The sequence below is a fragment of the Chelonus insularis genome, unplaced genomic scaffold (assembly GCF_013357705.1).
Source record: "Chelonus insularis isolate UGA/USDA-ARS -01 unplaced genomic scaffold, ASM1335770v1 contig_26_pilon, whole genome shotgun sequence".
NCBI lineage: Eukaryota > Metazoa > Arthropoda > Insecta > Hymenoptera > Braconidae > Chelonus > Chelonus insularis.
The window spans coordinates 116958-140216 of record NW_023276457.1 but is presented as its reverse complement, the minus strand read 5'-3'; the positions used below and the strand labels follow the sequence as shown (position 1 = coordinate 140216).

The window sequence follows — 23259 nt, the reverse complement described above, 5'->3', positions numbered from 1 at the left end:
TATTTAATATTTTAAAAAATTATAGATAATAGAGAATAATTTTTTATTCTTAGTTATTGATCGTACAAATTTTTGAATTTCGTATTTTTTTTTAATGAATCCATGAAAAGTTATATATTGATTAAATATTATTTTTATTAATTTAATTTTTATTTAAATTACAAATCTAATTGATCTTGCTCGCTTTTAGTCACAAAATAGCTGCAACAAGTATTCAAATATTACATATTTATACTAACTGAATGTTTATGTTTTACGTAAAGATTTTGTTATATATTTAATTATTTTGTCAGAAATAGAAACGTACCAAGTATAGATATATTACTTTATTTAAAAACAAAAATAATTGTGGAACTTTTTTTGAAAACTCCTATGTTTGAAAAATAACGATTAAACATTTTGAGTTATCATTGAATTACAAATATTATGTATAATACATATTGGATATACTTTTTGTCGAATTATTGACCTCCTAAAAATGATATTTATATAATTGATCAGCATATATTTATAAATTTTTTGGCTCATTTGGCTGTGTTTTTCTAACTGTGAATTTATTATCTTGTCATCAATTACGATCAACGAAATTTATGCAACTACAAAAATGAATTTTTCTTGATTAATAATTAAATATTAAAAATATAAATATATATATAAACATAAAAAAAAAATTCTTCGAAATCTGTTCTAAGTATCTTCATTTTTAAGTTATACCTGCAACTGAATTTTATCAATGAATATAACATTTCAAAAGACTATGAAAGGGTCTAAACAATACATTAATAAATTATATTCCATTGAACATTTATTTGTTCATTGATTATTATAATATATTCGGATTGTTATAATTATGTAACCATATAGTAATTATTTACTTATTTTAACGCATATTTATATAAATTTTTAGGGCGTGTGGGTTATTGTAGATTTAATCATAAATATTTAAAAATAAAAAAAATAGTATACTAACTTGATTCCAAATAATCATGTTCTGCTATATATATATACATATATATATAGATAGAAAAGATAGAATATATACGTATATTTTAAAAAAAGATATAAAAAATACATAAATTAGAATGAAAAGGTAGCTTTTTTCAGTTATTTATTTCTGAAACATCGAAATATATTTCATATACTGTAAGATTATTGAGATAGAAATATTTGAAAAAATACTAAATAAAATTAATTTAATAATATTAAATCTATAAAAGTGTAATGCAAATATTTATCAAGCAATACAATTTGTAAAATGCATAAATAACACAATGTATGATTACATATAGTATTTTTGTTAGTCAATATTTCTGGATATTCTAAGATGTAAAAAATAGAAAGTCTTTCAATAAATAATGTGTTTTAATTTCATTTTTAAAGTTAAAGTATACAAATCCTTATTATATTAAAAGCTCCGTTGATAACAAATATTATTCTTAAAATCGACAATCAAGGTTTTTAAAAATACACTATAATATTTTTTATCATTCTTTATCGAATGACAGTTAAAATGAAAGTCGAATATGAAATAGTAGTAATTAAAATTTATGTATTGTTATTTATTTATCTATTTATTTATTTGTTTGCATTAACCTATCGTTACGTAAACGCAATTTCGATTTTTTTAGTATTGAAAGTAAGAAAATAAATATGACATATAAACCGAATAATTAATATTTTTTTTAACTAAAATTTTCTCTTCTTGAATGTATATAGAATTATTATAAACAATAAAATCAATAAATGTTTTTACTTGATAATATATGGCGATCAGCAGTATAGTTTAAACACTGTAAATTCAAGTGTTTATTATGTTCTGAAGTGTTTTCCTTTCAGAATAGTATAAATGCAGAAGTAGTATCAATTACATTTATATTTTATTCAATAAATCATATTTCACAACTTTATACGTACACGTATTTCACTACAAAAGGATAATTGGACGATCAACTATAACACCATGATAAATTTCAAACTACAAACATAGTAATTATAATATGAAGCAAAATAAAATGCAGATGTTGTCAAATATAGAGCAACTGTATTTATGGAATTTCCTTTATTGATAGTTCTATAAAATTGGCAATAATTTTGGCTAATACAGCGTTTTTTTCTTCGATAATATCAAGTTAGTGCAACAAGTTTTCAAATCATTGAAGGGGACTAATATATTTATAATAATTGTTTGTTTAATAAAGTTTAATCGTGGAACACTTTGAAAATTTTTTTTATCATTTCAACTCTTCTCATTTGATCATTTATGTTGTTAAAATATTCTCAAGTAAGTTTCTACCATGGTAGAAATATAATTGAACTGTTGAATAAATATTAATTATAGAAATGAATGAAATCATTCATTCTTTTATTTAGAGTGGTCGAATTCCCGATTTCATTTTTTCAAACTAAATAATTGATTTTAGTTGGAATAAAATCAAAGATATTGACGACAAATAATCGTAAATCTAGGACTTGGTCAATTTCTTTGGTAGTAAAATTTAAATTAATAATATCTCTACAGAAATAAAATTAGCGGTTGAATGGTTAGTTATTAAATACTCTTTCTTAAAGTACAGCTGAAAGGGTAATTAATAAGGTTTGCCTTTCTAGTATAATACCGGGTGTTATTTGTTTGCTAAGTACCGATTCTCCATGCTTGTGGATTATTTGAGTTCTGAAATAATTTTCCATTACCATCAGCGTATTGGTAATTTTGTCAGGATTTAAATATTTGCGCTAATGAATGGTAGGGAATGAAATTCCGGGAATATCCGAAGTCGTATAGATACCAGTGTGGTACGTATATTTTTTAGGTATAGTATGCATTGACAGCGGTACAGAATGTTAATTCTTTAAATGACCGCAATTAAGTGTTGTGTTAGCAAAATAAATAAATAAATTTCGCACTAAATTCATGTCATTTATTTGTAAATCTCTATGAATATACGTGATTTTATTTATTAAAAATGCCTTCTTTAGATTTACCTGAAATCCCAGCATCTTATAAAAGTATTCAACACTACTTAAAAATTGCTCAGGAGCATGATTCGCGAGATCCAGTGGTCAGCTATTGGGGTATTTAATAGTTTTGTCTATCATCAAATCGATGCTTCAAATAATTAATTATAATAATATTATTATAAATGATTTTTCAACGAAATTATTGATTTTTAGCACGATTATATGCTGCTCAAACTGCACTTGGCTTAAGCAGAAAAAAAACACCAGAGGAGACTGCTTTTCTCATAAGCTTAATGAATTGGCTAGAAGAAACCAAGAAAGAATTACGTGACAACGAAGCTATAACAAATGAAGTGGCAGCTCAAGCTCACCTGGAGAACTGGGCATTAAAATTATTTTTATATGCAGACAAAAATGATCGAGCCTCCAATTTTTCTAAAAATGTAATCCAAAGTTTTTATACTGCTGGAATGTTGTACGATGTTATTACAATATTTGGAGAACTGACTGAGGAAGCGGCACAGAATAGAAAATATGCAAAATGGAAAGCTTCCTACATTCATAATTGTCTTAAAAACGGCGAAACACCAGTTCCAGGACCACTTGATCAAAATAATGATAATCCTGCAGAACCTGGTATTACTCAGATTTTGAATTAATTTAAATGATTTTAGTTTTTTTTTATTAATCAGTCATCTCATTTTTCTTTTGATTTTTCGATTATTTATCATCTCTATATTTATAATAATACTTCTTGGAGATAACTAGTAATCATGCTTACGAAAATGATTTCACATTATTACGAATGTCATACTATGAAAATTTACTTTTATCATTATGAAAACATATAGTCATCTTTGATCGTTTTTTTGTATTATTGAAAACTATCTATTTTTTTTAATATTATTAGAAAATAAAGATGATTTCGAAGATTTGAATCAAAACGAATCGAATGTTGAACCTAAGGTTGAAAATGAAACAGTAGAACCTTCATCGGATCAAGAAAACGAAGGTAAATTGTTAAAATTATTGATGAGTGAAGAATATTTTACAAACTTCTTTTTCAATGATTATTCAATATTTATTAGCAATCGAAGGAGATACAAATGAAGGTATTGTGTATACATAAATTCATAAATTTTTTTCTGCCACTAGCACATTTTTAAAGCCAGTAACTAACAATTAGATTAACGTTATCTGAATAATTATAATATAATGTATTTAATAAGCAAAAATGAGATGGCAGGTTAAAAATTGATAAATCAATTTTTTATTTGTCTATTCTATAAATTGGTCAATTAAAGCTTGTTGCAAATGACATTAGTTATATTATTACATTTAGTCATTGTGTGTTATTTTTGATTATTATAGAAGCAAATGTCAGGCCACCAGCTGATAACTCTGAATTTTCTTCAGTTCCGCATTTCACAAATTCAGCAGATGTTCCTTCAACTCCACAAACTCCAAGTGTACCTTCTTCTGAGAGCAATATCTTTAATCCTACACTCACTCCAACCACCCCACCTATAATGCCGGATTACTCGTCAGTACCGCAAACAGGTAAGTGATCTGATCATTTTCCCGTAATCATAATGTTTAAACTAACATCAAAGTCTTTATAAATCAATCCAAAAAATTAGAACTTGAAAAAAACCTTGAATTGTATATTTTATAATTTTTTTGTAACTTCTTAAAAATTTATATTTTTAATACTAAATCGTTATATGCATATTGCCATAATTTTTCATTGCTTAAATTTTCATAGAAGATCATTATTTCAAAAACTTAGTGATCTCTGAAAATATTTTTTCATTAAATCTCCTCAAATGAAAATGATAAACATTTTTCTACTTTACATTATTCAGTTTAAAATAATGATTGTAATTTTTTATAAGTTTTTCAATTATATATGATAAAATATGGTTAATTTTGTAGGTGCAACAACAACAGGAAATGTCAATTTAAGTTCTGAGCAAATGCTTAAAGCTCAAAAATATATCAAATGGGCTGGCAGTGCGATCAATTACGAGGATATAACGACAGCTGTTGAAAATCTTCAAAAAGCCTTACATCTTTTAACCACTGGTCAAGACACTTAAGTATTATTGCTTAAAACGTATTTCATAAATAAATATAAGTATTTAAAATTATTTTTTCAAATAATAAATATATAGTCTGCCTATACTAATGTGGTTTATGATTTTATTTTATTATTATCAGCTAACACTACTAGTTAGACTTGTCAAAAGTAATAATGAAAATAATCTATAAAAATCAAAGTATAGCATATTTTTATAGCTTCAATGTAGTTTAATGTAAAAATTAAACACAATTGATGAACACTATTGCTTGTAAATAAAAATTGCCAATTATACATTCTATATAATTTTCAATAAACTATATTAAGCAAAGATAATTAATAAAAGAGTGAGATTATTTAGATTTTAAATAAAATAAGTTACAAATTAATTTTAAGTTTGTGTAAATTGCAAAAGCTTATTAATTGAATTTTATTTTTCATTTCTTTAACCAAATACAACGTAAAAGAAAGTATTTATTTTCGTTCGTCCATGATATTACAAATAACTCAAAATACATATACATGAATAAATAAATAAATAGTATTAAATAAATAAGAAGGATGAATTATGGTATACTGGAATAAGTTGATTTTGCAGTTTAAAATAAATACAATATTTCATATGCAGCTTGAAGCAATTATTCAAAAGAAATTCTAACCGTTACTTAATGATAGTTCTTAAATAGTCGAATTGGCTCATGAACAATTCTATGAAAATTTATCGTAAAATCAGACTATTTGGAAATTAAGCAATGTTTTTGAACATTTAAATATTTTTGGTTGATTATTTTATATCTAATCTCAGGCACACTAATTAACTTCACATATTCCAAACAGCTCTACTTTATAATACTTTTCCCAATTATCTACCAATTCTTCGTTTATAAATGTTAAATGTATAGCTATTTATTACATTGAATTTATGAATTATATGTATATGGAACACGTTTTTGTATTGTTTAGTTATTCTTAATATAAACCTACTCGAAACTTATTTCGTATTTATTTGTAAATTGATACTTTTATGATGAGTATGTGCATAATTATATTCTGATCATATGTGTATATACACCTTCAAGAAATACATTCATTCAAACGGCAGTAGATATATCATATTATAAGTCGATCGAATATAATTACTGTAAAATCAACTTGAGTTCATTTAAATCTTTAATAATGATTATTTATTCAATTAATGAATCTTTCAGTCTTGCTTTTTAGCTCTGTCATCAACTCCATTTACTGTAGCTGCTTGGTTCATTTGCCGACTTAGCTGGAAATCTATCACCAGTCTACCCATAAGCATAAACAAAAATACCTAAGAAAAAATATTACAAATATTTATGAATTATTTATTATTAGAGTTTGTGAAAAACCAAAAAAAATGACAAAACATGGTAAGGTGAAATAAAGATAAATGTACATTCTATTAACATAGTCTGCAACATTAACTCTAATTACTAACTGTCATAGTGTTGATCTAAAATTAAATTTTATTAATTGAAAATTTAAACATACCAATGCTGGTGCTGTTCTTTCTAATTTATCATTAAGTCGGTAATGTGAATAAACTGCCAATAGCATCAAGCTTAGTAAAATAACATTAGCTACATTCTTGATTTTTCCTGTAAAAATAACCACATTAAATACAGAAGGTTAATGGGCCAATGTTATGTAGATTTCATAATTTTTGGCAAACTTACGATTAGGGATAATGGCCATTGCTAGGCCAGAAATAATTTCTAGAGATCCAACAACACGTCGATACCACTTGCTTGGTACTTTAAAGTTTAAAAGCTCCGCTAGTGGAAATACTTTGGCGTATTTGACATACTCTTTTCTCTAAAATAAAATAAAAATAACACAAAGTTATTATCAATGTTTTAACATTATTTTACAAAATTACAAGTGCAATAAATTGGCGATAATCCAAACAGTTTAGCTGTCACAATAACTGTGGCAATGAAACACCGAAATAGAATTTGAAAATCTTTGGCGACAAAATCTCTTCGATATTCAATAAATGTATTAAAGTATTTTGATTAATAAATTATTTTTTATAAACATTCTTGTAAATTAAACGTATTCAATATAATATGTAATGAGCCCTATCAGTCATCATTTTCTTTGATTAGTTTAAGGCTCACTGAAAATTATTGGCAAAAATACTTACAAGATCTTTATGAAGGTCTTTATTTAAGTAAGATGTAACCTTAATTGTTCCTACAAATATGAAAAAGATTCCAAGAAGAATAGACAACGATCGGAGAACGATGGAAGCCATTAGACTCAAAAATTTATTTATGTTTACAAACAAAAGTTAACACAATTAAATCAAAAATTTGTCGAGCTACTTTTATGTAAGAGAAGCTTTTTTATTTATAATAGCTTATTTATCACTTATTCACGTACACTTTGATACAAAAAGATACATTTTTAAATATTTTTCAATCGGCGTATTTATTTGTATTTTAGAGTAATTAACAAATATAGCCGAACAGTAATTTATTTACTTGTGCTCGTGCTATTGATAACAACCGTCCATATTTAAGTGTAAGCAGCAGCACAAACCACAGAGATGCTCGCTCAATCGTTAGTGACGTCAACTGACACGACTCCCAGCTTCCCAATGTTTTTAAATATCGATACTAGGGGTAGGACGATATATCTTTTGTGTTATTTCACATCATTCTACACATAACATTACTGAAATAAATTCACTAACAGTGAGGGTAATAAATTTTACGCAGCTGTATAAAATCTAATAAAATTTCAAAAAAAAACTTCCCTTAAATTTTTAATAGAATCAACAATCGGAATTGGAGTAGATATTTTTCTGAAACAAAAAAAATCTAACATTCATAAATATTTACAAGTATAAAAATAATAATTTAAAAAACAATTAGAAATAATGATGATAAATAACCAAACAACTTGAGATGAATTATTTTCAAAATAAGTCATATATTTTTAAAAATAATCATTACAGTAATCTAAAGACCATTATTCTGAAAAACTTAATGAACTTCCTATTTTTTCATCAGATGTATATAAATAATCCGGGCATTTTTATACAACAAAACCTGAAAAGGAGGGGGGGGGGAGATTAAGCGGAACGATCGTTACGGGAATTGTTCCCCATATGTTACATGATAGAAAATTCCCAAAATTAATCAATATAGTCTAACAAACTGTTCCTTTTTACACAAAATCGATTATATTTATTTATATATTATTTCATTTAAAACATAGCTTACAGTTAAAAATGTACAAAGTTGTTTCAATGACTTTGTTTTTTAATATAATTATAAAAGCATACCTTTGAAAAATAAATACACAATTGTACGATTTTTTCATAAGTTCTTATCGATTTGAGCTTTGAATCAATCAACTAGATTTTTAATGCTCAATCTAGACATAATCGTTTGTTTTTTTTAATATTTTATTTTTTTATTCGAAATGTATCACCATGTAGAATATGGATACTTTTTTACAACATTCGAATAACTTTTATTTATATGGATACTATTCTTTGATGGCTTCCAACTTTGCTTGTGAAATTTGGTTACTATCAACATTTTGAATAGTTGAAACGACTGTTACAGGAGATGAAAAATCTGATAATCTCATAGGTCTACGTCTTGTAGTAAGTATCATAACGCCTTTACTTTTACTTGAATTTTGATTTTCATCTACTTTTTCTTTTTTCTTACGAGGAGCTGCAACTTTTTTCGCTTCAGATCCAGTAGAAGCACTTGCTTTTTTTACAGTCATTTTATTCTTACTAGCAGTTCGTTTAGTAGGATTCTTTGGAATAGGCGATACAAAACACTCGTTATTTTTTACTTTCTCATCTACTGGATCTGCAGTTGGTTCTGGTTCACAAACAATTTTAAGAACACTTGAAGTAGATGATGAAGATGATTCTTCTGACTTTTCTAATGATGTATTGATTTTTATGCATTTGTCAGGTTCAACTTTTAGAGGCTCTTCTTTCTCACATTTTTTAGATTTCGTATCTTCTACTGGTTCAGAATAAACTACTTCTTTATTTTTCTTATCTTTATTTTGTAAATTTTCTTCATTACTTTTACTAACATTATTAGTAGAAGTTTCATTGGATGTGCTATTATGCAGTTCAGGTTTCTTTTTTAAATATTTTGATAATATTTTACAGTACTCTGGATCTCGGGTAGCTGTTAAATTATCGATTTTTACTATTTTCGGTTTCTGTTCGATTTTCAATTCTTTACTTATAGTTGAGTTAGTTGTAGCCTCAGGTTGTTTATCCGAGTTATTTTTATCTTCATTATTTTGAATAATTTCAGCTTTGTTTGAGTCGCATTTGTTCTCTTTGAATTCTACATTGTTCCCTATGGGTTTTAAATTAATATTACTTGGTAATTCTAACTTGAAATACTGTGGTTGTTCTTTTTTTTCAATAACGATTTCTTGACATGTTTTATCTTCTTTTTGATCAACTTTCTTATTTTTTACATCTGTATTAACTAAATGTTGATCTAAAGTAACTTTTTGAATACTTTCTGTTCTTTCTTCTTTTGATCTGTCACGTTTATTGTGATGGATATCTTTATTATTATTAATTTTTAACATACTATCTATTGGCCTATCTGTATTCCTTTTAAGGTTTTTATCATCTGCTTTGACATCCACTTTTTTAACATCAAATTTTTGAATAAAGTCCTGAATATTTTCTATTATCTCTTCTCTCGGTGATTGAAAAACTGGATTCAAAATGTTATCTTGAACAGTCTCGTCGTTTCCTTCAAAAATATTATTTATAATATTCATTTCTTCAACGGTTATTAGATTGTCTAAAATTTCTCCTTCTTCGAAACTATTATTTAATTCTAGCTGATCTTCTTTTCCGTTATCTGTCCATCCACTGTTATTTTTTCTTGAAGACGTTGAATCTGTTGAATTTTTCTCACGTGATCTTCCACGCGACTTCGACCTTCTTCGTATTCGATTTTTTATTTCATATTGTCTGCTTTTATAATTATCTCTATTACGATAATTAATATCTTCTTTATACTCAGTATAATGACTATGAGATCTTGCTTCTATTCTACGACTTCTCCTAACTTCTCCGTAAATTTTTTCATCCGAATATCTTAGTGCATTTACATCATTTTTGTAAGTTACTTCATTATTTTTCCATTGTTTAACATGATTCCTAGAATCTAAACGATTTCTTGATCGATTTCTGCTAAAGTCATCTTCTCTATTATAATAGTTATTTCTGCCTCTGCCATCATGATATTTACCTCTACCTCTACTTTTGCCTCTATCAATACATGAATAATTTTGTTCTGAATCTAGATCAATTCTGCTTCTACTTTTTGATCGATTATCTCTATACTCATCATCCCTGTACTTTTTACAATAGCGGTCATCTCGTTGTTCATTCACATATCTCGAAAAATGTCTTTTGTCATATTCAGGTGATTTAGATGATTTTTTTCGATGTTCATTGACCGTTTCTAAAGGATTATCGCCATTGTTTATTGAACAAAAATATTTACTCGTGTGTGTATTTGTATTAATAAATTTGTCTGTACAACTTCCTGAAATTTCTATATGATCTATTTTTTTACTCTTACAGCTTTCACTTGCTTCATTGAGTTCAAAATATTTTTTTCGTTTATCTAGAACTTCATTAACTTCGTCTTCGCTCGGTCTTTTTAAATTCTTTTTCGGTGATATGTCTAAAGAAATTAGTCGATACTGATTTTCTTTATTATCTATACTGTTAATATTAGAAGTTTCAACTTCAGTTTTAGTATCTACAATTTCATTATTTTTAGAAACAGAAGTGAGTGATTTTGTTTGTTCTAATTGAAACCTTTCTTTTTCTTCCTGATCTTTTAACCTTCTCTTCAATCTTTCACCAAATACTGTTGATGTGAGCAGATTAGGTTTGCAAGTTACTTCCGTACCTTCATCATCACTTAATGACTCAAATCGACTAATTAATTGAGGTCCAGGACTAAAATACAAAGGTAATGATTTGTCTGAATTGTTATCTTTTTCGTATTTTTCTTCAACTTGACCTTTTGAAATAGGTTCTGGATCTTTTTTAGTTTCTGAGCTGCTTTGGATATTTTCCGTACTATTATCTTTTTGTGCGCAAACTTTATTTCGTCGAAAATAAATATTGTCTATCCTATGAACAAATAAATGAATATTTAAAATGTTTCGCTAAATAAATAAAGCTAGTTATATTCTAAACTTACTGAGCTCTTAGATCAGATATCAAACGATCTTTGCGTGAAAGTTCATTTTTAGCAGTCTTTAACAAGGATGAAAAATTAGTTTCTAAAATTTTTCTTTGGTTGGCTTCTTTTGTCAACTCGGTTTCCAGATTTTTTATTCTTTCTTCTAATTTCTTCACCTTGTCTAATAATTCATCATTGTTCTTATTTGTTTGAGAATTCTAAAAAATACACATAAAATTCAATAAAAATCCTCATAAGTGTAATTAAAATAATATTTTTTCGGTAAACTTTTTTTTGTCTTAAATAAAAACAATTTAATAAAAAAAACTTGCAAATTTGAGTGAGATTTTAATAATATTACCCAACTAAAAAACAACTTTTTTACACATATATGATATCATTTTTAAGTTAGCAAATAGTTTTCCAAAAGTTTATTAAAAAGTTATCATAGATTAATTTTTAGATAAATAAAATGATGTTTAAAATTTGTCAGCAAAAAAATCCAGGAAATGTCTGAAAAAATGTTTAGAAAGTGTTTCGGCTTTCTTTTAAATATCATTGAAAAAACGCTTTACACAGAAATAGACATCTTTTTGGATATGTGTATGACAATTTTAAGAGTATCAAATAAAAATTGGATATTTTTTTATCTGAATCCAAAATATTTATTTTTGAAAGCTCTTTTCTAATTGGGTTGTTTTTTATGGAAAGTATTTTACGTAAAAGTATATAAAATAGATTGTCTAGATTATAGAATGGGTAAAAATTTCCCGCCAAATTAAACATAACCTGAACTTACATCTTCACGTTTTTTTTTTCCAAAATCTAAGTCTTCATAAATATCAAAGTCGTCTTCCATTGTAATTAATAAATATTCTCGATACTTTTCTGTAAATAATAACACCATCAAATATGCATCTAATTAAAACAATTTATAATTATCTTAACATTCGTTACTTGTCATTACTCCATTCTGAGCTACATACCAAATCATCTAATTACTTAAACAACAAGTTTTATGAAAAAATTTTACTTACATATTAGTAAAAAATAACAAATTAAACAATATAAACCACTTAAAAAATAAACCAGTACATCTGTAAATCAATTATATTGTTGATAATTATACACATTATCTTTACATTCTTGGTTTTATTAGCTCCATATTTCTGATGACGCAAATACAGTAGGTATTTAAAGTGCTGTATTTTACACTGAAGTTTCAATCTACATTTTTTTTTATTACAAATAAATAGGCTGTACTACACTATAGTCGTGTTCTTTGCTATCGTACGTTTGATACAGGTGTATGACTGTTTCTCCCCTCTACTACGTGGTGGCAGCAGTGGGGATGCGCAGAGGTTGAGCGCGCAGGTAGAACGGAAAAGAAAACTTTCAGTCTGACGCCGTGAGTCAGTGTGGAACAATAGTTCGTAAATAATTGTGAGTGTAGTGTATTTGCGTACACACTGGAGAACGTGGATAAAGACAAATTTTTTTTTATATTTTTCCAAGAATTATTTATTAGGAGTTATAAGTGATTGTTGGTGTTTATTATTATATGCAAATTTGATCGAATATCAATTGTTTTTCAATTATTTTATCGGAGTATTATTCCATTTTTTATAATTTGACATTTTATTTATCAAGTTAAGTGACAATAAAGTTATAAGTTTAGTTTAACATTAAATACCGATTAATATCCCAATGTTATTCAATACGTATTCGATCAGTTCTTTCGATTTATTGTACGAAATATTGAGTGAAAAAAGTGTAACGATATGCAGAAAAAATTTGACCGGCGGTTTATAGCCATGGAGCGTTGATTTTCAAGGAGAAATCTTTTTATCCTCTTTCTTCCTACCTCTTCTGTGCTCTGTCTTTGACAACTCTTCTCATCTGGATAATAAAGGTATGTTTCTACATTGTGTGTTATTGCTAATGCTCTGTTACCCATATATACAATCTGTAACCTGTTGATACTCACCATTTTTTGTAAATTTGAACAATCTCTTTCTCTCAAAACATTTCACAGTATTAGATAAATCTGATTTATCAAATTTGGTTGAAAATAAGTTTGTGATTTTTTGTTGGCCAATAAAAATAAAAACAACATAGAAATTCAAGTGAAAATAATGCAAGAGTTCACTTGAAAAAAAAAAAATAGCGAGCTTATCAATATGATTGTTGAACATTTTTTTATAATATAAAATGATGATAAACTTGAATGTAAAGATACGAATTATACTGTTTCACCTTGCAAATTTTTTTTTACAAAGTAAACGGCTGAAAACAGGGTTGCCAAATCTTTTAAACGTGCAGTAAGTACAATACCTATGAGTTACAGCATATATTTCACATGTTATGACCGTCAATCTGACTCACACTAGTGAATATTCTCATTTATCAAATTTTTATATTTTCTAAACAAAGATCAATTGTGTACTAAGGACGTGAATGAATGTATATAAATTTCTCTCGTGTAACTTTTTATTTATTACTATTTAAAGTGGCAAATTAGTTATAATAGGTGAACAAATGAGCATTTTATAATGATTTTTATAGAGCATGAAGCCAAAGAACTCTAATAATTATATAATAACTACATTATAGTTTTCATCAGATATTATTAATTTTCACAACTTTTTCAAGATCTTCATGACTCACTGTTTAGTTATTTTAAGTGGAACATTATACCATATAAAATATCAAATCTTTCATTACATTATTATCTCAAACAGTTCTTTTATTAAGCAAGAAGTTTGTTCAGCAAACAATAGACATATATCTGTTTGATAAGTGAGTAAATATGCTCGTAAAGCGAACAAGAATCAACGCTAGTATGCCGCCCATCATTGATAAGGATTAAATTCACGCTTTCATTAGACTTTGATACGTAATTCGTACGAACAGATTTGCAGAGTCAGTACTAGATCATAAATATTTCCGCTTTTTGTTGAGACATTTGTTCATAGATAACAGCTAAAACATCACGTATTATCTTATCTTTCGGATATCTAGAATTATTCAATAAGAAATGCGTATTTTTTTCATTCATACTTTTATTATTTCTATTTATAACAATGTTTCATCTCAACTTGTAAACTTTACTGCCTTGAAATTTATTAGCATTCTCGATATGTCAATTATTCTTCTGATTATTAATTCTAAATTTGTTTGAGGCTATATATTATTGCGTATTTATAAGGTGAATGTTTATTGAGAAGAATAATTATTCTATGTTGTCGTTATTGCATCAGTCATTGTCTAAAAAATTATTATCATTATTTTTTTATCATTATTAACTACATTTCAACTTCCAGGTAATAAATAATATTTTCGATTTTTATTTACTCGAAAAATTATTCCAACAAAAATAGAATAAAACATTGACAGTAATTGTTTAAATTGCAATTTACAATAATTGAAAAAAAATTATTTTTTTATTAATGCTACGAAAAGAACATTTTAATTTTTCATACAGACTGATTATTATTGCAACATTTCTTTGTTATTTGATACATAAAAGAAAATATCTAGTAAAATTGTTATCAGTTTATATATTTGGGTAGTTTCTGTGCTCTAATAAATATGGTACTTTCAGTAAGGAAAATCGTATCAAGACTTGGTCTCTCTAAGTATATTATCAATTTATAAACACACTAAAGCGAGCAGTTACTTTTTTTGGCGCCTTATTTTGGGACATTCCAGTCACGAAATAGTGTGAAGGTCACTATTGCTTTAAGGACTCAATATGTTGTTATTTAAATAGCAATTATTATTATAAAGTCTTAATTGAACAAGTATTAATCCTTTATTTGGTTACATAATTTTAAATGTATTGGTTCTTCGTTGAGATATATATATATACATATATATATTTTGCTTATATTACACACGTGTATTTTACATAATGTAGATTTCTTGTCAAACCCTCATTTATTTCTGTCTACTTAACTCTTATTCTCCATCATGTGTGTATATAACCCTTTTGTGTATTTTTTTCTTAAAATTCTGAATAGTTTGTCGCTTAAAATACCCCCTGTTGTCACTGCATTCTGCATTGCATTTTACAGTGACTACATAAAGGATTAAATTTATTTACATCAATGAATTACCTCTATATTTACATGAATTTACATTTAATTGGACAAGTAATTGATTATTTAGAATCTCAAAATTTTGTTAATACTTTTTACATCCAAATAACACTTTATTTTTTAATTCACTTCTCCGATAAAGTGTGCCCTAAAAATACGCAGTTTTTATTTTAATTAACCTATTACGGATATTTTAATTTTACTACTAATACACTATTATTTTTGATCAACATATTAATTAGATAAATTCAAAATATTTCTAATGAGATTTTTCTGTTGATTTCCAAATAACCTTGAAGCTACAAAACAAAATAATAAACAGATTCTAATTCAGTACATTGCTTCTATAGATAACTACAATGATTACCATTTATCAAAACTATTCGAATAACTGAAAATTATTTTACGTTTCTATAAATTCTTATTATTGCTAAGTTTACAATTTTAATTGCTAATATATTAGTTTTTTTATTCATTTTATATTCAAATGCGTATGAACACCAATCTTTTCATTTGTTCAAAACATCTACTTTGCCATAACACATAATCCTAACAGGATAAAATAGTGATAGAACAAATTCATGGAATTGAAATCATTAAAATTGAACTTTTGATTCATTTCTCCTGGAAAAGAGTTCTTTCGGCTCGTGTGATCCATTAAGGTGATTTTAAATGAATGTCACATTAAAAATTTTCAATATATTTTCTCCAATAAATTTTTAGTAATTTATAATATGATAAGATTTAGTTATTTTACTGAACAACTGGCTTAACAGTTTTAAATCCTTACATTATATGGTGTCGGTTACGATATCCATAAGCCTCTTCTTGAGCTCTCATATAGTCGTTAGCATAAACTATTTACTATTCATGCTTGAACGAGATATGGAAGCTTGTTTTCTAAAGCCGGAGAATATCGAGAACCCGGCAAGATGAGAATAGAAGAGATTCATAATATAAACCTTGAACGTCAGATTCATTATTAACTGTGTTTAATTGAATAATATATTGGAAGAGTCATTGATATGTAAGTTAAGCAATGTAAGGTTAAACATATACTAATGAAAAAAAATTTATAATTGTATTATACGCATTTTTATGCAGTAAAGAAGCCGTAAAGGCTCTTCTAAGTACTAGCTTTTCTTTCGTTTTCACAAGTACTTTTGCAATAAAAGATTCCGTGTGGCTTCCGATCGTTGTTACGACAATCATTTGAAACTGTTTTCTACGAACACTGATGCTGTTTTTATATACAAATACATATATATATATATATAACATCCTATAATCATCGGTAGACTATTAACTGCACAATTGAAATAAAATAAAAAACTACGCATTTTTAATGTACTTTTGTTTTTTTTTCTTTTGTTTATAGAAAATGATTTCTTTTTTATTTTATTAGAAATTTAATGATTATTTATAGCCTGTCAACACGAAATTTTTAATGGTAGCCGATAAAAAATATTTTTAGAGCATACTCCAAAGGAAATTTATTTATATAATATTGGAGTAAAAATAAATTATTATAAATAAGAAGTTAAAAATGATTTTAATTAGACTGGAGCTTTAATAATTATCATACAATTTAGTAAATTTAGTCCAGAAGACTCTCCTTTGATGAGATCTTCAATATCAGCTATCATTTACTCTAATCTATTTATTAAGAAAATATGAACAAATTTTATCTAGCCAAGTCTAGATTATTGGAACAATAGTTCTTTATCCCAGTTATCGATCTTATTTAAAATCAAGTAATCAATTTTTTAATTCAAATAGTTGATGAATATCAAATATATTAGATTCAATTTAAAAAAAAAATCTTTTTTTTCACTACAAATGTTTTTTCCCTTCAATGTTATTCAATAAAAATGAAGATTCTTTATCTCTTATTCAGATCTAGTTTTTTTGAAATAAACAATATGATTGAGTACCGTTTCAATGTCTTGACTCACCAATGAAATTAAAAACTTAATAATTCTCAACTTCATGGTTTTTAATTTATAAAAAAGCATTTCACTTTTTTCTGAGAATGAATTTTTTCTCATTATAATTGATTGAATGAACCATTGTCGATTTCTATCCACACTGATGCTGGTATGCAATCCATCTAAATACCAATACTGGTTTCGAGAAGATAAATAAGATGATCCATCTCCATACTAATTTGCATACAGCTATACAAAAATCATTCTTCGTAATATTTGTCGGTACTATTTAATTCTTAGGTTGTTTTCCATTTTTTTATAATGTTATGAATAAGTGCTTGAAATAACTGGACCAGAAATTAACACAAAATACTGCCGAAAGGCTGAGACAAGTTCAGTAAGAAAGAATTGTATTAATAAGAATTAAAATTATAATGGTACTTTCTGTCGTCCTGTTCTGAGGAGAGAATTTTCAACTATGGGGTCTATACATAGTACAGAATCACAATCAGCTTATGACATAGCCCCTCTTCTTCTCACCCTTCTTCACCTTCACTATTATTTCTTTCCTTTTTTTATTCTTTTCTAAACAATGTTTTATGTGAACTTCAAACAACCGGCACGAGTACATGGACATCTTGTTAGACTTGGGGATCCGGTCTGAAATGTATAGGAAATTCGATGCTATTTCAATACTTGTCAGAACCAAAGACATTTTATAGAAGTTGGATTGGGTTTTGAAATTACAATCTCGACATGAAGAAAACTTTAATCATTTACAGAGTGTTTATTTTAGAGAAGATTGCACAGTCGTGAAAGTTGGGAAAAGAATAAATATTATCAAAGCTACTTTTCCTGAAAATGTATTATAGAGAAATACTTGAATACTTTGGAATAAATATTTTTTTCATGTGCTTGAAGATGTAGAGGTTTTTTCCACTGAACTACTGACTCTCTTGGGAATAGCCACAGTATGAAGATAAAATGGAGAGAAGAAGAGAATCTGGTACATAGTTGATAGTGTTATAGTTTTAGTTTCAAAAAAGCGTTATATCTAACTGTGGTTTTTTGATGAGTGAAGTCTGTCGTCTTATCAACATAGTGTAATGCTTCATACTAGTTCTTTGACGAGTTTCTGAAGGCCGTTGTGAATAATGAAAGCTGGACTGCACTACAGGCGGTCTTGGAAAGAAGTCTCATGTGCTCTCTTTACGCTAGCATAATAATCACTCACCTTTCCCTCGACTTAGCCACGACAGGTTGTTCGCGTTCCACGCGTAATGTCAATGGACTTTACTCTTTTAAATATTACACCTTTTGATAAGTTTGTAAAATAAATATCTCTGATATGCACATTTATTAGGGACACAATTAATTACTCTTTTGGTACACAATGAGTTAGCAGGATTAACTTCCTATTAGTGATCATGCATAACTACGTAATTACGATGATAATTACATTCAGAAGAATTTTGTTAATGGTAAAGAATAATTTTTTATTTAATAACGATTTTACGAAAAAAAAAAAATAAATTCAACAATATGTCGTCATGAAGAAACATGCGAAATTATTTTCTTTAATTAATTAAAGATGAAGAGATTAATTTTTATTGCAATTATAAATTTATTTGAAAAAAAAAATTGTCAAATAAAAACCATCAAATCTTTTATTGTTCATAAAGAATATTATGTACATGATAATGCAAATGCCCTTACCTTCAATATGTTTAAGCAGGAAATTGACTGTTAAGCGTAATAAACAAGTTGTTTACATTGATTGTCCAGATAATTTTTTGCAACAATTGTACACATAATCTCACTCGGTATTCTATAACGATATTATCAATTTCTCTACATAATATTCAAAAAATTATTATTCATTTATTCGCTTAATTTGATTTTACTATTTACTAATAACATGGTTTATTGATGAAAAATGGAAGGAAGTAGCACATACATGTAGTTACTGCATTTTTATTTCATTTGCACGAAGAAAAAAGTTTAGGTCCAGTGAAAGGCAGGACGCGGATGTGGAGAACAGAACTGTCCGACATTTGTGAGTCTCATCGATTATAAAAAAAAACTTCAAGCATTCTGAAACCTGCTTTGTCGTGGAATTGGAGAAAGCCACAAGTAGAGAAAAATAATTGAAAGACTTGGACGTTATACAGTTGCTTTAACATACACAAAAATATCTTTTTTGGGCAGTTTTTTATTCTATAAAGTTTATCGCTATTTACATTATAAATTAAATCCAAAAATTAATTTGTAATATTTCATACTTTAATAACAAAAAAAAATACAATTTAACTAAGATATTTACTAGTTTTTTTATAACTCTCTAAATCATCTTCAACATTTATTTATTAAATACAGAAAAATTATTGCTCTGTAAAACGAAAAAATTTAAAGTAATATTTAAATATTTACATTTTAATTAAAATTCTTTATTCTCTTTGTCTTTAAATTACACAAATAACTATATAATTACAATGACCTCTCTTGTTAGCATTTCTGTCACTAATCAACTACAGTAATCAAGCGTACATGCTTAGAACATCACATAATCTCTCCGTCATGTTACTATGTATACTCTATGTGTGATCTTGAGTATCTTAACCTATAGATAGAAGCGTTGTAATATTATATTAATTTTAGAAAACTTCATTTCTGTACTTAATTAAAAGTTTGCTACGTAAGAAGGTTTTAATGGTGTACTATTATATAATAAACCGAAAATTAAATTTTTTTAAATTAAAATTTTTATTTTTGACACAGTAAAGCTAACTAACTTATAAGAAGGATAAACCAATTTTATCATGAATTTAACGAACCAGAGCAAATTAGCACGCTTGAGTCTCGACAAACAATTAAAATACTTCACGTTTCTCACGTGTCAGCGAATTTTTTCGTATCCACCGCGTGATTTTATACTAGCTTGTGACAATAGTCTTCCGTAGCTTTTATGCACAGGATGTTAAAACTGCCATTACTTATAAAATATATCATAAATATTATAGTATACTATGAAATAAAAATACAAAATCATAAAATGCATATCAATAATCGTGAATTTAAAAAAATTTATTTGCGCTCAGTGTATCATTATTTATGACCAATATGTTCCAGAAACATTTTTCAGTGATCAGACATTTATAACTAACTTCACATGACAATAAAACCACTTTCAGGGCTTTAATTTGACACAGTTTTATTAATAATCATTTATCAGCTTTGAAAAATATAGGGATTTAAATCAAAATCTAATGTGACAATACTAAGAATTTTAATATGAAAAGCACGTATACTGTATCTTGACGGTACAAGTGACGCCGACTGCACCTGTACACCTACGCTCTGCATTAATCCAAACAATCTCTCATCTCTTGCTCCATCATTCCACGATCGTCCTTTTAAAAACTTCACATATTTATGTTAACTACATTTTTCAACTGATTATTCTTTTATTTTTATTTCTTTTTATGATTCTAACGAATTACCTTGAAATTTAATGTATACACTAATAGTTATTTACATCAACTGTTATAATTATTGATCATGATCATTAACTAATAAAATACCTTTAAAAAAAATTTTTTATCGATAAATGTATGTATTTTTGATAATTACAGAGTAGTTTTAATATTTTTTTTTATTAATATTATAATAAAACTAATTTATTCACTATAAAAAATATGTCGAAAAAAAACAACTTGCTTTCTTTATAGAGCATGAAAGTATTGAAAGACAAAAGAATATTTGTCGGAATTAAAAAATTGTCTAAAATTTACTAAAAAATCTCACGCAGCTGAGCGTATCGTTGTCGCACCTGGCAAGGCAACCATTACGCGGGACTACCGTTGATTGGTGACATCAACTGATCAACAGGAACGTATCAAGTTATTTATGTACCTCAACTTTCATTTAAATTATTCTCTAACAAGTTATTTCCGTATAGTCTGATGTGAAAATAAAACAACCATCAATGTATCAAATAGTTTAAATTTCATCATATATTAAAAGTCACGTGAGAAAAATTTTAATAAAAAAAAAAAGAAAGTAATAATTTTATTTATCGTTGTTCTCACGTTCTAAAAGTAAATTATCAAGTTCTAAGCTTATATGAGTATTTATGTGTTCACTTAAAAGTTTGTTAAATTCAATCATTTCGAAGAAGAGAGTACAAGGATAAACACATTAATGCAAATATTAAATATAATTCATTTGATATAAACAGAATGGCAGATATTATTAAATGTATTCGTGAAAGAATATCTAAAAATACATTTGAGTTAAAAATAAAATGATTTCTTTGTTAAATTATTATCAACATCTTGCATTATTTTTTCTTTGTGATTTTCACCGTTGAAATAAGAAGACACGCAATGGCATAATTTAAATAATTATTTTAAAATCAATTATGGACATAAAGTATACTATAATCACTCAAAATCATGTTTTGGTGTGCTAAAATTATTTATACATTCAAGAAAATAGTAATTTTGTGTGTGTTAAAAAAATGATAGAATACAACTTGGAATAATTCAGTCGTATAGTAAAATAATTGACTCAACCATAATTCATAATTCCTACCGTTAAAAAATTACTAATAGTTATTTTCATGATAATTTTCAAATAAGAAACCTTTTTTACGCACGAATGCTCACTCTACGATGTGTAGTATCTGTTTCTTTTTTTTTTTACGGAGTCTTACTCATGGAATTCCATCTAGGATCTTCATTGTGTATACATATAGTCATGATCTGCAATACTAACACAACTTCAATCCAACATCCAGCATATTTTCTGACCTCCCCACTACACCTTTTGGGTCTGTTTTCTACCTTCATCCCCACTATCCATGGAATTGTAGGTTCTGTTGGGCCCGATGAGATACCGGTTGGCGTTGAAACTTGGTCGTATACATGCGCGTAGGAACATTCCAACGTGTCAGTACCCCGAGACCCGCCAGGTTGCGGACGATTGAAACAACTCAGGAAAAGTGAGAGTAGTGGGAAATAAGGGAAGTTCAACGAAGCGTCCATCAAGTCTAGTGTAAATGGTGCACTCTAAACTCCCCCACTTTTTGGGACCCCTTCGAAACCGGCTGCTTACAGTCGAAATACTTGAATGTGCGTTGGTGACTCAACTGTACTCAGTGTAGTTTCGTATGGTGAAACACAACAATGTTTTGGACTTTTTTAAAATTACTCTTTTTCTCTTTTTTAATTTTTTTCGCCGCTTCTTTGCGATTTCTAGCTTGGCGAATACGCCGTAATAATATAATTAATAGAATGTAATAAATAAAATTGATACAGTTGTGCATCAATAACCTGTGCTTATTTATGTGTGTGTATGTGTATGTAGGTCCAAAGCATCAAAGATGCTTTTACTGGTAACTAGTTAAAATGATGGTGATGGAATAGTGGATTCCATTGTTAGTTTTCTGTGAATTTGAAGCAGTTGATGAGGATATACTTCGCGAACTGATAAGTGTTGTTTGATGAAGTGAATGAGATGAAATAAATATAAAAAAGAAATACCTCTTTCATGTGGTGTTTTTAGGCTGTTTATAATTCGCCGCTGAAGTAAACATTGTTTTTTTTTCTTCAATCATACTTGTGAATTCAATAGAATCATTATCAGTTTCTGGGAAAACTTAAATTATTATCATTATAGTTATCATCATTTAAACGTCTGCACAGTTTAATATGACCGTACCAGAAGAGTAAGTTACATAATAATTCAAAACTAATATTATTGGCTAAAAGCTTCTGATAGACGTTTATGTGTCGTGAGAAAGTGAAATTTACTGCAAGTCATAAATGATTAAATGTAAATATTATCTTGAAGATTATTTATTGCTAAAAATTTTTTATGTCTGAGGTTTCCGGCTTTAACGGAATCACGCTTGAATGCAAAATTAAGAGAGTTTGTAACAGGATTGAGTCAAC

At 27.1% G+C, this 23259-nt stretch overlaps 4 protein-coding genes across 10 annotated transcripts in view; 2 read left to right on the top strand and 2 right to left on the bottom strand.

Annotated features, from left to right (window-relative positions):
- Positions 1–2735: 2735 nt before the first annotated feature.
- Vta1 (vesicle trafficking 1) lies at positions 2736–5140 on the top strand. Of its 3 annotated transcripts, XM_035080195.1 has the most exons (7): positions 2736–2793; positions 2977–3072; positions 3172–3594; positions 3869–3970; positions 4047–4070; positions 4330–4518; positions 4894–5140. In XM_035080195.1, exons 1-7 carry the CDS (start codon positions 2751–2753, stop codon positions 5055–5057), a joined length of 1041 nt encoding a protein of 346 aa, XP_034936086.1. In that variant the 5' UTR covers positions 2736–2750; the 3' UTR covers positions 5058–5140. The 3 variants fall into 3 exon arrangements, with proteins under 3 accessions (XP_034936086.1, XP_034936087.1, XP_034936089.1); XM_035080196.1 differs by lacking the exon at positions 4047–4070; XM_035080198.1 differs by lacking the exons at positions 3869–3970; positions 4047–4070.
- A 1059-nt stretch (positions 5141–6199) lies between these two features.
- Positions 6200–7731, bottom strand: LOC118065087 (transmembrane protein 35A). Its single transcript, XM_035080142.1, has 4 exons — positions 7212–7731; positions 6742–6880; positions 6557–6663; positions 6200–6356 (listed from the first exon to the last, which is right to left on the bottom strand). Exons 1-4 carry the CDS (start codon positions 7320–7322, stop codon positions 6243–6245), a joined length of 471 nt encoding a protein of 156 aa, XP_034936033.1. The 5' UTR covers positions 7323–7731; the 3' UTR covers positions 6200–6242.
- Positions 7732–8075: 344 nt separating this feature from the next.
- Positions 8076–12566, bottom strand: LOC118065118 (uncharacterized protein DDB_G0283697-like). The gene is made up of 4 exons (XM_035080194.1): positions 12315–12566; positions 12077–12165; positions 11296–11495; positions 8076–11225 (listed from the first exon to the last, which is right to left on the bottom strand). Exons 2-4 carry the CDS (start codon positions 12134–12136, stop codon positions 8564–8566), a joined length of 2922 nt encoding a protein of 973 aa, XP_034936085.1. The 5' UTR covers positions 12137–12165; positions 12315–12566; the 3' UTR covers positions 8076–8563.
- Positions 12567–12655: 89 nt separating this feature from the next.
- The window catches only part of cno (adherens junction formation factor afadin), a 47825-nt gene continuing 37221 nt past the window's right edge, over positions 12656–23259 (top strand). For 4 of the 5 annotated variants that reach the window (XM_035080188.1, XM_035080191.1, XM_035080190.1 and 1 more), the window contains exon 1: positions 12658–13189. The gene's annotated coding sequence lies outside the window, so the exon portion shown is untranslated. Of the gene's footprint in view, positions 13190–23259 lie in introns of all 5 variants that reach the window. The other variant, XM_035080193.1, reaches the window with a different exon arrangement.

Coding starts and splice junctions, on each gene's coding strand:
- Vta1 (XM_035080195.1), top strand. CDS start 2,751: ATGAAATTCCGGGAATATCCGAAGTCGTATAGATACCAGTGTG. Junction 2,794..2,976: donor GTCGTATAGATACCAGTGTG/GTACGTATATTT, acceptor TGCCTTCTTTAG/ATTTACCTGAAATCCCAGCA. Junction 4,071..4,329: donor CGAAGGAGATACAAATGAAG/GTATTGTGTATA, acceptor TGATTATTATAG/AAGCAAATGTCAGGCCACCA.
- LOC118065087 (XM_035080142.1), bottom strand. CDS start 7,322: ATGGCTTCCATCGTTCTCCGATCGTTGTCTATTCTTCTTGGAATCTTT. Junction 6,664..6,741: donor AATGGCCATTATCCCTAATC/GTAAGTTTGCCA, acceptor TTATTTTTACAG/GAAAAATCAAGAATGTAGCT. Junction 6,357..6,556: donor AAAGAACAGCACCAGCATTG/GTATGTTTAAAT, acceptor ATTTTTTCTTAG/GTATTTTTGTTTATGCTTAT.
- LOC118065118 (XM_035080194.1), bottom strand. CDS start 12,136: ATGGAAGACGACTTTGATATTTATGAAGACTTAGATTTTGGAAAAAAA. Junction 11,496..12,076: donor GAAAAAAAAAACGTGAAGAT/GTAAGTTCAGGT, acceptor TGTATTTTTTAG/AATTCTCAAACAAATAAGAA. Junction 11,226..11,295: donor ATATCTGATCTAAGAGCTCA/GTAAGTTTAGAA, acceptor ATTTGTTCATAG/GATAGACAATATTTATTTTC.